Consider the following 15,700-nt stretch of genomic DNA (forward strand, 5'->3'; position numbering starts at 1 on the left):
CCAGGGTCGCAGTTTCCCAGCACAATTGGGCTATTTTGCGGTTTGCGCTTATTTTTATATTCTGATTTTTTACAAAGACCATTACAAAAAGACATACCGATAAGTATTTATAATGGTCATGTAAAAGTTCAGTATATCAGGGAAAACATGTTCTTGTTTTATATTTGTTGTTTATACTTATCAGTATATTTTTATTACATACCTGCATATCAGATTTCAAAGAATTTATTATGCAAAGTGCTTCCAAAATTTTGAAGCAAAAATATCTGTTAATATGTAGCATGTGCAGAACATAATTGCACACTATACTCTGCATATCCTGAAGAAAATTATACAGGCTAAAACCATCCAAATGAAATTAATATAAAGTTTATTAAAGCAATAGTAAATGTTGTAAGTCCTGACTAAAATCCTGCAGTTATCAAGTGTGATTGGACAAAAGAAATAAAATGGGCAATTTTTCATTCCCCTTGGGTTGGTTTTAGGTTTACATTGGGCTGCATTTTTTTACTGAGCCTGGCAACCCTGGGGTCAGGTGTCAGGATCTGCACGTGGAAGGAGCCGCCAGTAAACCCTATGGCATGGGTGGAGGCGGGGTTTTTTTTCTAGCTCATTTATTTATATAAAAATAACACCATATAAAAAAAATAGGTTTAGCTCGATGTTGTTAAATCTTTGCTACATATAAAATGCCAACTAAATCTACTGTATGTCTGAATCATAAACTGTATAAGAAGTTCTGGCTATTGCCATCTTGAGCTGACTTCGCCTAAACCTTGGAAAATCCATAAACAGGCAAATGGGTAGATGGCTATTGTAACACGGCTACCTCAGTTACCACAAGCTAGGTAGCTCAACTTTAGCCTAATCTTAGCTTAAAATGCTAAGGTAGTTACTGTTAATTTACATACTAACCTTACTATTGATTTGATTGAACTCTATTATAGTTACCCAGCACATTGCCTCATGTCAACTCCTACTCTTGTAGTAAGTAAAACTACATTAATCCCAGTGGGCTGGTTAGCTAAAATGATGCACAGCAGAAAGCTAGCGGTGTGACACCAGCAATGACATATCCCTAATTATGCATATAGTTATGGGTTAATATAATTTTAACTAAAGGGTTAAAAAAAAAAAAAATCACCTCCGTACAGTTGTCAGAAATTGGGTTATGGAGACCAAAACCGGTTTTCTCACCATGTTTATTTCTTTTGTAAAGATTGTACATTTTAACATGGGTGTCTATGACTCACTTTTGTAGCCAGTGTTCATTTGAGAAATCGCACATTTTAGCACTCCCTTGTTAGACTCATTTTTCAGAACCCCTTGCTCTAAATTCTTCACAGTAAATGTATTTAAGTCATAGTAAGTGACAGTAATTTGAGACGCAGCTCCTGGTAAGACTTGGAGCATTGTGTAAACTGCTCAGTACAGGTGTGTCTCCTTTTACTTTCCTCAAGTTGCTCAAAAAACCTGCTGATAACAGGAGAAAAACACAGGGCAAGGACTTACAGCAATAGCAAAGTAACATAAGGTGAAGGCATTTTTTCATTTCTACACACTTCATCTGCTTGTTGGACTTTTTTTTTTTTTTTTTTTCAGCTGGAGTAGTTTAGCAGGAAATGCCTGCCACTCAGTCAGGAACAAAGCACACTGGTCACACCTGATTTACAAATACCAGAACAGAAATGCAGACAGCTGACCAAGCCTCAGAGACTACTGTAACAAGCCATATCGTTAAGGTCTTCCTCCGTTACAGCTTGTGATTATACAAATATGGATTAGACCGTGAGGACAACGCCAGATGTCGTCACAGTGGGGGTTGAGGAACCTACGAAGTATGAGTAAAAATCTAATAGTCAGAATTTCCATGATGTCCTGCATCAAGTAGAAAAAGCAGATGCAGACACCCCATCTGGAAAGAGACGGAGCTGATAAAAACGGAGATACAAGCCCAATCGACACTTGATTGTGATGTAACTAAGAAGAAAAGAGCGACTCAACAAGGAGAGCCAGGCACTGCGGCTTCAAACGTTCTTACGTTGATTAATTGGAGGAAAATGTGCAGATTTGCCTCAGGACTAAAATAGAAAGCTGTAACTAAGGGATGCTTGAGTTCTCACTGAAGCAGCACAAATGGTCATGTCAGAGTGCAGTGATTACGACTGGGCTTAAAATGCAGACACAAAAACCAAACAGACACAATGTCTTGTCTCTTTGCAGTTTCCCCGTCACTCTGACACTTTCCCCTAAATTTATCAGACACTTTAATCACATTTAACCAGAAAGCTGTCTAATTACCTGATCATCAAAACATGCCTCCCTGATTTACAGTTATGTGATTTAAACTCTCTCCCATGGTGAGTTAGCTCCAACAGGATGAAAGTCCACATTGTATTTGGCGTTGAGCTCAAATATTTGACAGAGTGTTTAGAAACCACTGGGAGTACAGATACAAGGGTTTGCTTTGGAAGGGTCGCTTTGCTCATCCATGCAGTGTCTAAGCTGATTGTACGCATCAAGGCACCCAAAAGCACCTGATGTCTCTGGGCTAAAAGCGTTTGCAAATTTGCCTGGCATGGACCACTGTCGTGCTCCAAAGGGTTTTAATTTGGAAAAATAAAAGACTAAATTATTAATGCAGACAAAACTGGCAATGCAAAACACCTGAAAAGTGTACAGCAAAAATATAATCGTCTGCTTTACTGGGTGCATTTACATGGACCATGGTATCAATTAGAACAGTCTGCCCTGATCTGGCCCATTCAGAATCGGAATGAGAGGGTTGGTGCAAACCTCATAATAATCTGTTCAGTGGGTAAATATTATCAATGTAAACACTTAATCTGATCATTTCTCTCTTGTCAGAATAAACATATTCTTCCTGTGCATGGTTGTTCCGTGTTGGGGCAAAATTAAGGGCATTATCCAGAAAGGAAATTCCTGATCGAAAAACTCTGTGAAAGCAACTCTCTCCCACCAGTCTTACTTCCATCCACTGGGTATCTGGCTAAGGAAGAGTGAATAAATGACAATGCTTTAACAATTTTGTTTTATAAAAAAATATAAAAATGTCAGAATATGCTTATCATAACTGTATGGAATCGTTGAACATTTCCATAAACTGGAATGCACAATGCAAAAATCAGTAATACTCGAGTAAACACTTTATCCTGGTCCATCCCAAGGTGTGAATCAGAATAACACTCTTGGTCAGATGCCAGCCATTTGCAGAGAAACAATCTAGGTGTGACAGAGGAAACAAGAAAAAAAACACCCATTGGGAGAACATGCAAAACTCCACAGAGAGTAGGCATAACCCTGGGATCAACCTAAGGGACCCTCAAGCTGTGCAGCAGAAAACCAAGGCTGTGCCGCGTGAATCATCCATTTACACACCTACAAGAAAACAACATCTTACACTTTTAAGTCAGGTTGAGCAAAAAACAATAGTATCATTATTTGTCATTTCTTCCTTAAAGCCTGGTTATGTTCTTAACTCTGTACTGCTTCTGTGAGAATTCCAACAGTGCTTTGACAGTTCCATCAACTGAATGATTAACGACTTGTGTAACGATGACTATTATAGCATTTCATCTGCTGTTCCAAATAACCCCATTGTTCAGAACACCTGTTGCTTCACACCAGCCTATTCATTTGACCAGTGCTTTTTCCCCCCTCTCCTCATCAACTTTTTATTATTTTCATGATACACACATGTTCTATACAAAACCTGCTACTTACATTAATACAAACTGATTCCCTTCACCCTCATTATAATCACTTGTTGACCATCCAACTATCATTAGTAGCTCAAATTACCTGTTTACAGGCTATACTAGAAACTGCAAATGTATTGCATCAAGTGTAGTGCAGGAAGTAACAATCCCTACCATGTACGCTATATCAAAAAGTATACGGGCACCCAACCATCACTACAACGAGCGTTTTTGAAACATCCCATTTCTAAATTTATCTCCACCAAATTTCCTGATTTAATAGACTTCACTCTTCTGGGAAGGCTTTCCACCAGATTTTGGAGCATTTACAGTATGTTGGTTTTCTGCCCATTCCTGAAGCAAGAGCATTACTGACGTCAGGCAATGATGCTGAATGAGAATGTCTGGGCTGCAGTCAGTGTTCCAGTTCATCCCAAGGATATTCAGTGAGGTTGACATTAGGGCTTTGTATAGGACACTTAAGTTCTTTAGCTCTAAAGTTAGGCAAACCATATACTCAGAGTTCACTTTGGTCTCACTCGTTTCAGTGAATAGAAATTGTAACGCATAATTCTATGCTTTTTACCTTTGTGGTAAGTTGCCGACCATCTTTTGGCTGTATAGAGTAAATTCAGATGGTATACCTTTTACCTGGAAAACATAGCTTGATCTTTCCTAACGTGATGCATGCTCACAAAGCCTGTAAAAGTTTTTGACACGACATATACGTAGAGGACTGCAGTCTCAGTTATTTCAGTATGCCATTACCAATAATTACAGTAAAGCTGATTATATTATTAAATAAAACTGCACAATATAGTATTGCTTTTCATGGACACTAAAATATGCCATACAAAATCCACCTTAAGAGTAATACAGTACAAGCACTCGGTCTCTTTGGTAATTTTTTATGGGTGCCTATAAAGCTGAAGATTGCGTGTCCTGGTCAGTAAAGGTACAGCTTACTGTTCCAGGGAACAGGTGGCCAAGGATTAGCTGCATGATTTATTTGTACCACGTTCAATTTTCATAAAATCTCCATGGCATACAGAAACCTCAAATGCACCATGACATTTTATCCAGGTGCCAGCGGCAGCAGCACCAGCAACCACACCAGCACTTCTGAGGTAACGGTTTTCCTAGAAGGCAGGACCAACCTGGTTTTGACTTGTAAATGACCTGAAGCTAACTGTACTATGGCCATGTTCAGCTGCAAAACACCTGGGACTAGACAAGGTGTGTTACAAGTTTATAGGACCTTTTATGTTAGCATAAAATACTGCTTTCTAAAAGATCTCACCACTGTAGAACCTCAATAGTGCTTGATTGATGCAAAGCAATAGGGCAGTGGTGGCTCAAAGGGTTAAGGCTCTGGGTTACTAATCAGAAGATTGGGGGTTTAAGCCGCAGCACCGCCAAGTTCCCACTGTTGAGCCCTAGAACAAGGCCATTAACCCTATCTGCCCCTGGGGTGCTTCCTAACGGAGATATGCAAAATAATAATTTTGCTGTGCCGTAAGGTACCTGTGACAAATAAATGAATCTGAGGTATAGTACTAAGTGAATCATTACCCAGCTCTAACATCAAACAAAATATATCCCCTAAAACAGGAAGTCTTCATGCTTCACACCAAATGGTAGAGAATGTCATAAATAAAAAGTGATAAGATTTTAAAGTGCGTTCGATAACTATCAATATGTTTGATTTGACTAAATTCTGGAAAAAAGGACAAACACTTAGGTTTTCAATTTATATCATATTTGATTGCCTTGTCATTGAAAAGCCATTGATGTATTTCACCTAAATTATGTTGAAATGTTTCAATTTCCATTTTTACTGCAAAGACTGTTCTGAATAAAGAAGAAGTCAAACAAGCTTGGCGGTCAAACTCATTAAAGATGAAGAAAACCTTTCTAGCCTGATGTGAGGTCCCTTTTATTTGTTTTATTTCTTATGATAAAAGGTCAAGGTTGGATCAAGTTGTTGGATAGCTAGATATTAACGCAAAACAGACATCGGCCGATGTCTGTTTTGCGTTAATATCTAGCCGATTTCAGTCTTTAATATGGTGTCAAAATGTCCACAGCGGGAACAGAATCTTTAAATGAAAGTCCACTTTTTTCTTTTTGGTCATTTGTGAGTGAAACAACGTATTCCAGTTTAGGACATTCTGTAGTACATATACTCTAATCGAAGCCACAGTATCACCACATCACCAACCTCAATTCACAGTACAAACCAAGAAACCAAATATTCAAGACTTCCTTCTAGGTGTGAAAGATTATTTACTGTTTTTATACAAAAGGGGAAAACAAAAAGATATAACATATGATGTGGATTAAGACCCTGTATTACAGCATAAAGACAGATTTAGAATCTTAACATCTACACTTTGCGATCACTGCTTTGACAACAGAAATCCCTCTTCTTAAAACGTTCCAATACATTATTAACTCAGGTTAAAGAACCTTGTCGAGGCTTTTGTTTTGGGAAACTGGATCTTTAAGAAATCCAACCTGGAGTTTAGCGCCATTTACTCCTGTCCTTCTCCGGCGTCTGCCCAGGGATAGGTGATACCAGGGACATTCTGTAGACAGACACCGGGATCATAAACTAGTATCGACTCTGGGAGTCCTGGCAGACAACACACACACACACACGTATGCCTTGAATAATGATCAGTGAAATGCCAAGTCACTGAGTAATCTCACACACATGACACATCACATTTAATATTCAGATAAGAAGTACTCTAATGTCTCATATGTGTGTGTGTGTGTGTGTGTGTGTATATATGCTTGTAATATAACACATAAAACACATTAGACTATGTGAGATCACGTGACCACCTAAATTACTACAATACCATTGTGTTTTAAAGAAATGGAGACAAATAACTGATATGACAGTTGAAATACTGACTTCTTTTTAGATTCTTGTAATGTTGACGTGTAACCAAGCATTACAAACAATTCCATAAACAATAAAGACACTGTAAAAAAGTCACATTTGTACTGCTCTCTGTCAAGTTAAATAAACCTGAAGCTGAACACTCAGCATGACTGTGCTTAACTAAGCCCTTTATAAAATATATAAAACATACATAAATGACTAATTAATCACCTTACCGTCCTCATTGTGCGTTTTCCAACACCTGAACGACTTTCGTTGTGCGTACGGTTAGCAGGACAAACAACAACTCCTGAGTGTGTATTTATCCCTCACGCGCCGTCAAATCTTTTCTTTTTTTTCTCCAATCTTTCTGTCTCAGCCTACCGACAAGAGGCGTTTATTTGTTTTCTTCCCACCCACATTGCAATAAGCCCCGCCTTCTAACATACGATTGGTTGAGACATCGACCTCGCATGGTTTTTTGCGCTCTTTGTTTGCGGCAGTAACGTGAGCGACGTCGACGCTGTCCAATTAGAAAAGTAGTCGTACGCACGCAATATCTATCCAATCGAGTGTTAGAGCAGAGCGCGTCTATCCAATCGTAAGCAAGAAGGCGGGGCAGAGGAGTTCGGGAGATCTAACTGACAAAGAGTTTCAGTTGGAAGGAAACAACGAGGATTGACTCAGGCAAAACTAATCGAAACTCGAACTTTTCGAGTTTTTAAGGTGTAAAGGTACTGACATTATAAACCAGAGCACGTTTTGCTAAAATCAATTCAGTGCAGCAATTTTAGTTCAATTCAGGTGTATTTAAATATGCTTACATTTTAATTACAATATAACATTTAATAATAGTACGAGTTTTTAATAACAGTTCACATATTTTACACACACACAGGCTCACATCACCCTGATTCTTCATGACATTACACTTGATGAACTGATTCCTACAGCATAAAGTGCTTTTCTTAAATATTTCAAAAACCTTGTTCTTGTTTACATAAGATACGCATGAGAGATTTTACATCTCAGAACCTCTGTAGTCCAACTAGGGTCCATGGAGGCCAATAATGACCATTGTATTTATTCCAATTTTACCACCATGGTAGGACCTCTGGTCAACATTCACATGCTCATTCACACACTATGGGCAATTTGGGACGGCAGTTAGCTTAATCTGCATGTCTTTGGACTGAGACGAAACTCGGACCACCCAAAGGACATCCACCAAGCTCTGAGAGAATATACAGACCCCAAGGCGGAGATCAAGCCTGGTCTGGGGAGTTTCCTGGTCGTGGACCCAAAATATCAATACGTTGTTTCCCGAGCTTAGTTAGCACTTTTGCTTTATGACAATGTGCTCCATCAAACTGGAAAAGGCATTCTTTGACACCGAACTTTTCTTCGTTGGTTGGGAGAAGTTGCTCTCTGAGGATATCTTTGGACTATTCTATGTGTTCTTAGTGAGTGAGCCCACTCCACTGGCTGAGAAGCAACCCCACACATGAATGGTCTCAGGATGCTTCACTGTTGGCATGAAACAGGATTGATGGTAGCTGAACCGGGTGCTCCAGTTTCATCCCACAGTCCAAAGACATGCGATGTGACTAATTGGCGTTCACAAATTGTGCTAGTGTGTGAATGATCATGTGAGTGTGTGTATGAGTGCCCTGCGATGAATTGAGTCCCCTGGGATAGACTTTGAGTCCTCCCCACCTTGTATACAGGATGAAGTGGTATAGATGATAAGTGAATGAGTGAGCGGTTGCTGATATAGTAAATGTACTACAATACTGTACATTGTTATACATGGTACATACTTTGGTACAACAGTATATATATATATATATATATATATACTGTTCAACTAAGTAACTATGGAACTCGCACCATGATACTGTCAAAAATATGTTATAAATGCTTGTTTGCCATAACGGTAATATTTAAGTAGTATGGTACCATTGTATGCATTTAACAATAGGAAAACACAATAGTGTATGTTGAAACTCTAAAATTGCATACAACGTTCAGCAGGTATCGTCCTTTGCCTTTTAGCAAACAGTTGTGGTGAACATCTGCAAGAGTAACCGCAAATTTGCACAAGTGCATTTTTCCACATGCAAATTAGATTTGTGGAAAACTTGTGGTAGACTTCTTACTAACTCTGTGGTCAACCTACAGTGAACAATTAATTCTACATTCTATTATTTACCACAGGTTTGCCAGAATGTATGCAGTTTGTGACAAATTTGCAGCAAGTTTATTTTTTCACATCTTACCAGTAGTATTGTATGCACTAACATATCTAATATGGTACAATATGTATAAATATACGATAATGTTTTTATTTTGCAAATAGATTTTTTTAGACAGTCATCAGTGGCAACTGTTCCAAAACTTGAAGTAATCATAATCCTGTTGTGGACTCTCCTTTGCTGCGTCTGCATGCCCATAACAAGAGTACAGGAGCGAACGTGATAGTGGAGCAGGGCTGCGTTTAATAACAAACATAAGACAGTTAATCAGACCATTCAACTATCATGGGTTTTTGAGCTGTTTTCAAGTTCACACACGATTGATAAGGTGAACTGCAAAACAATAGAAGAAATTAACGTAATTAAGCATTTCATTTTTTCCATTTTTATTCTCGGTAGTTTTTAAAACACGCCCAGTGCCATGCTAACATTAGTCAAGGAATATCAACCACTGACAAGAGACTGAGAGGGCCCGTGAAAATTCTCAGGTAAATTCACCCCAATGTTTAGTCAGAATTCAGTCATTATTATCAGATAATGCTAGAAAAGTACAGTCAACTAAGTTCCTTGAAGCCTTATTAAGGTGTAGGGCAGGGGTGTCCAACTGGATACAGAAAGGGCCATGTTGATGCAGGCTTTCTTTTTAACTAAGCAGAAGCCATGCCTGATTAATTAGTTGTTTTTGCATTTTAATAGACTATCAGGTATAGCCTCTGCTACAGGGTCCACATGGCCCTTTCTGGATCCAGTTCGTCAGCACTGGTGTAAAGGCTTCCCAGCAATAATTTTAGCTAAATGTTATCTACCTGAAGCTTCATTTACAAGCCTGTTGTACTGACATCTAGTGGACAAATTGTGTGTTGCAAATAGATCAGTGTAATTAATATGGACATGTAGCTGCAAGTAATATTGCATCATTTGTCAGTTGTGTATGTAAATGTTTTTATTTAAAATCCACTGTGCAAAGGAAATGTTTGCACTATTGTAATTGGGAGAAATTACTTTAGACTGTTCACAAATAGGAATGTACTTCTCTTTCTTTCTTTCTTTCTTTCTTTTTTACTTAGTTACTTATTTTCTAAATTAACAACATGAACATGGGTACAATTAACAAGCCACTGTTTGGACTATTTGCATGGAATATATAAATTCACCAATCAATGTTAAAGATTCAGTACACAAATCAATTGATTAAAACACACAGAGAGGGAACTTAAGTAAAAAGAATAAGAAAAATGATATATAGATACAATAACACTAGGGTTTAAGAGACAAATTAAGTTCTTTAATGTAAACCAAAAGTCCACATTTTTGTTTATCATGTATTTTGAAGCTACAGTACAGTACATGCAAAGTTTATTGTGAAATTCAAAAATGGTTGGTTTTCCTGAAACTTTATTTATGAATACTACTACTACTACTACTACTACTACTACTAATAATAATAATAATAAACCCACACAATGTAGTGATAGAATTCACAACAGTGAGACATTCATATGAACAAGACTTCACTTAGGTTGAACGAATCAGTCAAGTGATTTCAGAAATCGCAAGGCCACACTTGTCATTAGTCACTCAGGGAAACAACAGCTTTATTTGGAACCTCCTCTTCTTCTCGACACAAGCTTCAGAGCTTCATAGTCATCAGTCACGTCACTACTCACAGCAGAGTTCAAATCAAAGTGGCTACATGAGTTCATTTGGTTATGTTATAAAAAGGGTTACATTTTGGTTCTTAAAATTTTCTTTGGCTCCTAAATGTTTTGGATTGAGGAGTCAAAGTCTCTTGATGAAATATGTTTGTCTGGGTACCTGCTGAACTTTGGTACTCACTGTGGTAGCCAATAACTACCATGGTATTTACAGAAGGAAGCACCTTGGTACCTACTGTACCGTAGCATAAGTACTACCATGGTACCCACAGAAGTGCCACAGGTCCTGCCCTGGTGCTCTATAAAGTCCTATAAAGTCGCACACATACCATAGTAAGATCGAGTGATGGGAAAGAAAGAAATCGAGACCACGCTGAAGAGACAAGTTCTGCGAGATTTCACGAACACCATTTTTTTCACCCATATCCTGTTAGCCAATTTTTTATTATTTTTTTTCCTTGCTTTTTTTTCAAGGTGAATTTTTTTTTCACCCATGTCCCTTTAGAGCCTCAGTAAAATACAAAATCTATAACAAATAATCTAAAAAATCTGCAAATTCTCACAGTTACATTTTATTTGATAGATTATAATAAAAAAAAAATAGATTACATTAAAATGTAACTTTTTAGTTCAAAAGTGAAGACACCCCACTAAGTCAGTACACACACTATGGCAGCTAGAAGCCTTTCTATTCTTTCCATTTCAATTTTATCTTTGCAAAGCTCTTTTAGCTCTGAGATATTTTCGCCCATTCTCGAATGCACAGTATATTTAAGATCTTAACAGATTTTCTTTTAGTGCCGGGAGGTCAGGGGAATGTAAGGGCCATTCTAAAAGCTTCTGTTGTGATTCTTACTAAGTAGTGATCCTGTTACTCTCGTAGACTCTCATGAAGCTTTTTTCTGCTTTGGTTTCACAACTGACTGTGTTATATTTGCTACCAGAATTTCTACCTGTGCAGCACTTCCTGTGCCCCAGCTGTCACACGACGCTATTCTAGTCTTAAATAGTAACACTCATTTTAGCAGATGTTGTTAGGCAAAGGTCCCCTTTCGAAATTTCTCGCGAAGCCCAAAGTTAAGGTCATCAAATAATAATCAAAAAACAAAGCGGGTGCTCAAAATTTTGCATCAAACTGTATATGGTAAACAGGAAAGTCTTCAGAACTGTAGAATTTCAGCGTTTGCACTTTCAGTTTCCCATGAACAATTCAAGCTGCATAATTTTTTAGTCTTGCTAAATCTTAGTAGGGGGAAAAAAGGTGATGATGAAGCAGCAGTTGTTTTAAACTGCTATAAAATAAGTGATAAAAAGAATGTATTTGTTTAAATGTAACAAAAAAATGAATAAACAATGTATGGTCATTGTGTACTTAATAAGCAGTACCGTCTGGATGGAACCAGCTGGAATTTGAAACAGGCTTTGCTCAATGACAGAACATAAGGAAACAGTCAGAAATAGTCTCTTTAATGTAATGAAGAGATGTTAGTTTCTTGTTTACTATTGAGTCATTTTCTCGAAAGAAAGAAATCAAGAAACCTGGCCTTGAAAAACTCACTGTACCGGGAACACACTGCCATCTAGTGAACACAGGTCTCATAAACTCAGTGTTACAAGCTGTGCAAAAGAAAAAAAACCTGACTTTCAGATTTACTCTAGAGGTTATCAGAGAGAGAGAGAGAGAAAGCGAGAGCTGCAAAAGTATATAGATCGAATAGTATATATCGAAAGTGTTAAACCTCACAGCAGATCCCTAACAGTTTCTCCAGCAGTGGTGAACTGGCCAATGTGGGCCAGTCCAGTCAGTACGTAAATATATAAAAAAGATTACAGATTAAAGATAAATTTTTATACTACTTACTAGTATAAAAATAAAACACAATACAAAACGTAAACAAAGTATCACTGAACATATATTGGGTCATATTTGTAAAACAAAGAAACAAAGGGAAGAACAATAATACAAACAACATATAAAACCACGTACAGTATAAAGACAATATTTTCAGTGTCCAGTAGCACCAGAGACACAGATGAGACATTTTGGCAGTAATTATTTCAAAAGATGAAGACGATACTGCCAAAATGTATCATTTACAGGCTGTTAGAAAATATTCTGTGCATTGTCTCTTATTGAGTCACAAGGGTGTTAAAAAGCATTCATCATTCAAAGTTATTCATATCAGTGTAAAGTTAGTTAAATGATTTTTAAACTGCTATAACTCCACCTGCCACAGTTTCATCCCAGTGGAACAATCTGACCACATGTGCAGTGCCATTAAAAAGTATTTGCCCCTTCCTGATTTTTTTTCTTTGCATATTCGTCACAATTGTATGGGTGGAATTTCACCTAAACACTTTATGAAGAAAAGAAAAATTGGCCTTTTTGTTTGTGAGATATCATGAACATTTCGCAGCGGGTATCATCGTGATGCAGTGTAAGATATACTGCTCTTCCGCAGGGTCAGTGATGATGAACCAGTGCCTGCTGATGATGACCAACACCTCTCCCCAGTATCTCTAGAGGAAAATCTCTTTAAAAAATCTGAATTAATACAATTTCTGCTTCTACTTGTCCTAATCATTTTCTGAGTGTTGAATGCACCATTGGCATGTTTTAAAAAAAATTCTATACATTTTTTATATGAGTTAAAGAATGATCCAATTATTATTTTATTGTGTTCCAGCTAGTAAAATGTTATATATAACAAACAATCTAAAAAAAAATATTTTAAAAAATCACTCATTCATCGTCGTCTACACCGCTTAATTCTGTATACAGGGTTGTAGGAGCCCTGGAGCCTATCTGAGGAGACTTAGGGCACGAGATGAGGTACACCCTGGACAGAGTGCCGATCCATCACAGGGCACACCCAGTGGAAACCAACCAATCCAAACTCCATGCACACAAACCACAGGTGGGAATTAAACCCAGCCCCTGGAGGTGCAAGGCGAGAGTGCTAACCATTAAGCCATTGTGCTGGCCTGCAAATGCTAATACACAGTTACTTTAAATTTAATGGACTTCGAAAATGAAACGGATTAGCAAACAACAGATATTTTTTCTATTCATTCCACTGTTCCACATGCGCCATCATCACACCTTTTAAAATTTGATCCCAATGTATTGTTTTAAAGCAAAACAGCTCAGCTGAATACACGTCTCAACACATTCATTATGGATTAAGCGATCTTAGTTTGTCTACCATTTTTGGGTTATTAAGCAGCAGCAGCTTAATGTGAAGTATTTTCAAATGAACAAAAATTGAGAAATCTGTGAATTTGTTTGAATTGGGAATGATCTGAATCAACCTGGAACAGGAACATTCCCTGGAACATTAAAAATGTTAATAAGCCACCTGTAGCACTCAAATACAGTATATTTGTCTTATAAGTCATATTAACACCGTCAGTATTGACTGGTTTACACTTAATTTGTTAAATAAAGCTGTAATTTAGAGTGCCATTTGATCCATTATTATTATTATTCCAGTTTTTAAATAAAAGAAAATGAAAATGACGTATTAGTTATTAGCGCATAATTATTAGCTATTTAAATCAGCAGCACTAAAATTAAAACTTAATCTCTGATTAAAGTAGGAAGTCCAAGGAAGTCCAAGTTATCGAATCAGACAGAATATAAATCTACTGTACAGTATGTCTATTTATTCTAAAGTTTAAATAGTATTTCTCAGAATACAGCACAAAAATATTCACATTTGATGATAATGATAATTTATCATAATAAACCAAACACACAAAAGTGTGTTGTTTAAATAATACTGAATCAGGAATAACATCACCCATGCTTTATCTGTCCTCAACTTTCAGGAGTCCCTCATTAATTCCGTTCACACAGCAGTTTAAGAGAGAAAGCCAGGTCCACTGTGTATGCCAGTAAAGTGATGCTTGCCATCACGGTCTCACTCATTATAACAAGTCGATTTTTAGAATCCCCGAGTGCTTGTGTGAAGCAAACAACTGTGCCGACGGTATACATGATCAATCCCAGCAGACTGAAACTAGCGAGGAGTCGGTCAAATGGTACAGGGCTGCGCGCCGCACAGTCCATTAACATCACCAGGACCGTGCCTATGGACGGAAGCAAGCACACACTGTAGGTTACACCCAACACGCAGGTCCTCCAAATGTCTTCTTCCTTTACGGAGATGCTGAGCAGCACCAGCCCGATGATTCCTCCAAAGACCTGCAGCACCTTGAGAAGTCCAGGTACGGACGCCATGTAGCCTCGCTGGTGGCCATCGCTCTGTAATCGAATCAGTTGGAGCTCTGCAACGTAAGCCAGCGAAGTGAGACATGAACTCACACTTGCCGCTATGCCTTTGGCGTCAAAATGATTCCTTAAGGTCCATGCGAAGGCTAAAGAAGCAGAAAACGTCATGAGTGCACCAAGAGCTGCCACAGTGGCCGTGAGGTTCTTCCAGGAAAGCGGTAACAAGTTGTGGAACTGGATGAAATGGATGACCACAACAAGGAAGGTGAGGACAAAGAAAAGGCACCATGTTACCATGCAGAAGGTAAAAAAGGCAGTTTGGCCCGACTGGGGTTCCACAGAGGCCAGGCTGAACGTGAGGCAGCTGAGAAACCAAGCGCAGAGGCGAGCCACTGACAGCGGAGTGGTGAGGGTGCTAAGTTCTCCAAACGTGACTGGCATGATGCCACCGGTGCACGAAATTTAGACGACGTAACGTGATTATCCTTTTCTGCTCTTATGTATACACATAATCCATCTGGTTGTTAAATGAAATCCCCAGTTGTTGCAGAAATCCAAATCTAAAACATCTGTCCAGTACTTTAGGGACTCCTTCACAGTGAGCCTTCGACTTGGTTATGATGATGATGCGTGTGCACTGCTCTCATTCTCATACACTCCTAGACACACACACACACACACACACACACACAACAGGATATTTGCACGCCTACTCCCACTTCCTGAAGTTGCTTCTTCAGTACCGTTGTAGGCCCTGTGCAGCCGACCACATTAAAAGCTTCAGAGCACTGCAGTCTTCCTCTTTCCCACTCACCCTCCTGCTTTCGGCTACAGAAAACAAACCCACAGGCTTTCCACAAGTCTATTATTTCTAAATGCCACACAATTCTCCTTTAAATACAATAGATGTGAACGGGACTTGTGTGAGGTCTCTACTGTAGTCT

General features: G+C 38.3%; 2 protein-coding genes across 7 annotated transcripts in view; both read right to left on the reverse strand.

Moving 5' to 3' along the window:
• The window catches only part of LOC128526536 (testis-expressed protein 2-like), a 41,185-nt gene extending 34,216 nt beyond the window's left edge, over nucleotides 1-6,969 (reverse strand). Inside the window, exons 1-2 of one of the 6 annotated variants that reach the window (XM_053498481.1) lie at nucleotides 6,849-6,952; nucleotides 6,237-6,307 (exon numbers count right to left, since the gene is read on the reverse strand). The gene's annotated coding sequence lies outside the window, so the exon portion shown is untranslated. Of the gene's footprint in view, nucleotides 1-6,236; nucleotides 6,355-6,843 lie in introns of all 6 variants that reach the window. The other 5 variants (XM_053498483.1, XM_053498484.1, XM_053498486.1 and 2 more) reach the window with 5 other exon arrangements.
• A 4,430-nt stretch (nucleotides 6,970-11,399) lies between these two features.
• On the reverse strand, nucleotides 11,400-15,391 carry LOC128526197 (myeloid-associated differentiation marker homolog). Its single transcript, XM_053497815.1, has one exon. It carries the CDS (start codon nucleotides 15,195-15,197, stop codon nucleotides 14,364-14,366), a length of 834 nt encoding a protein of 277 aa, XP_053353790.1. The 5' UTR covers nucleotides 15,198-15,391; the 3' UTR covers nucleotides 11,400-14,363.
• Nucleotides 15,392-15,700: the final 309 nt, after the last annotated feature.

This window comes from Clarias gariepinus, chromosome 6 (assembly GCF_024256425.1).
Source record: "Clarias gariepinus isolate MV-2021 ecotype Netherlands chromosome 6, CGAR_prim_01v2, whole genome shotgun sequence".
Taxonomy (NCBI): Eukaryota; Metazoa; Chordata; class Actinopteri; order Siluriformes; family Clariidae; genus Clarias; species Clarias gariepinus.

Coding starts and splice junctions, on each gene's coding strand:
- LOC128526197 (XM_053497815.1), bottom strand. CDS start 15,197: ATGCCAGTCACGTTTGGAGAACTTAGCACCCTCACCACTCCGCTGTCA.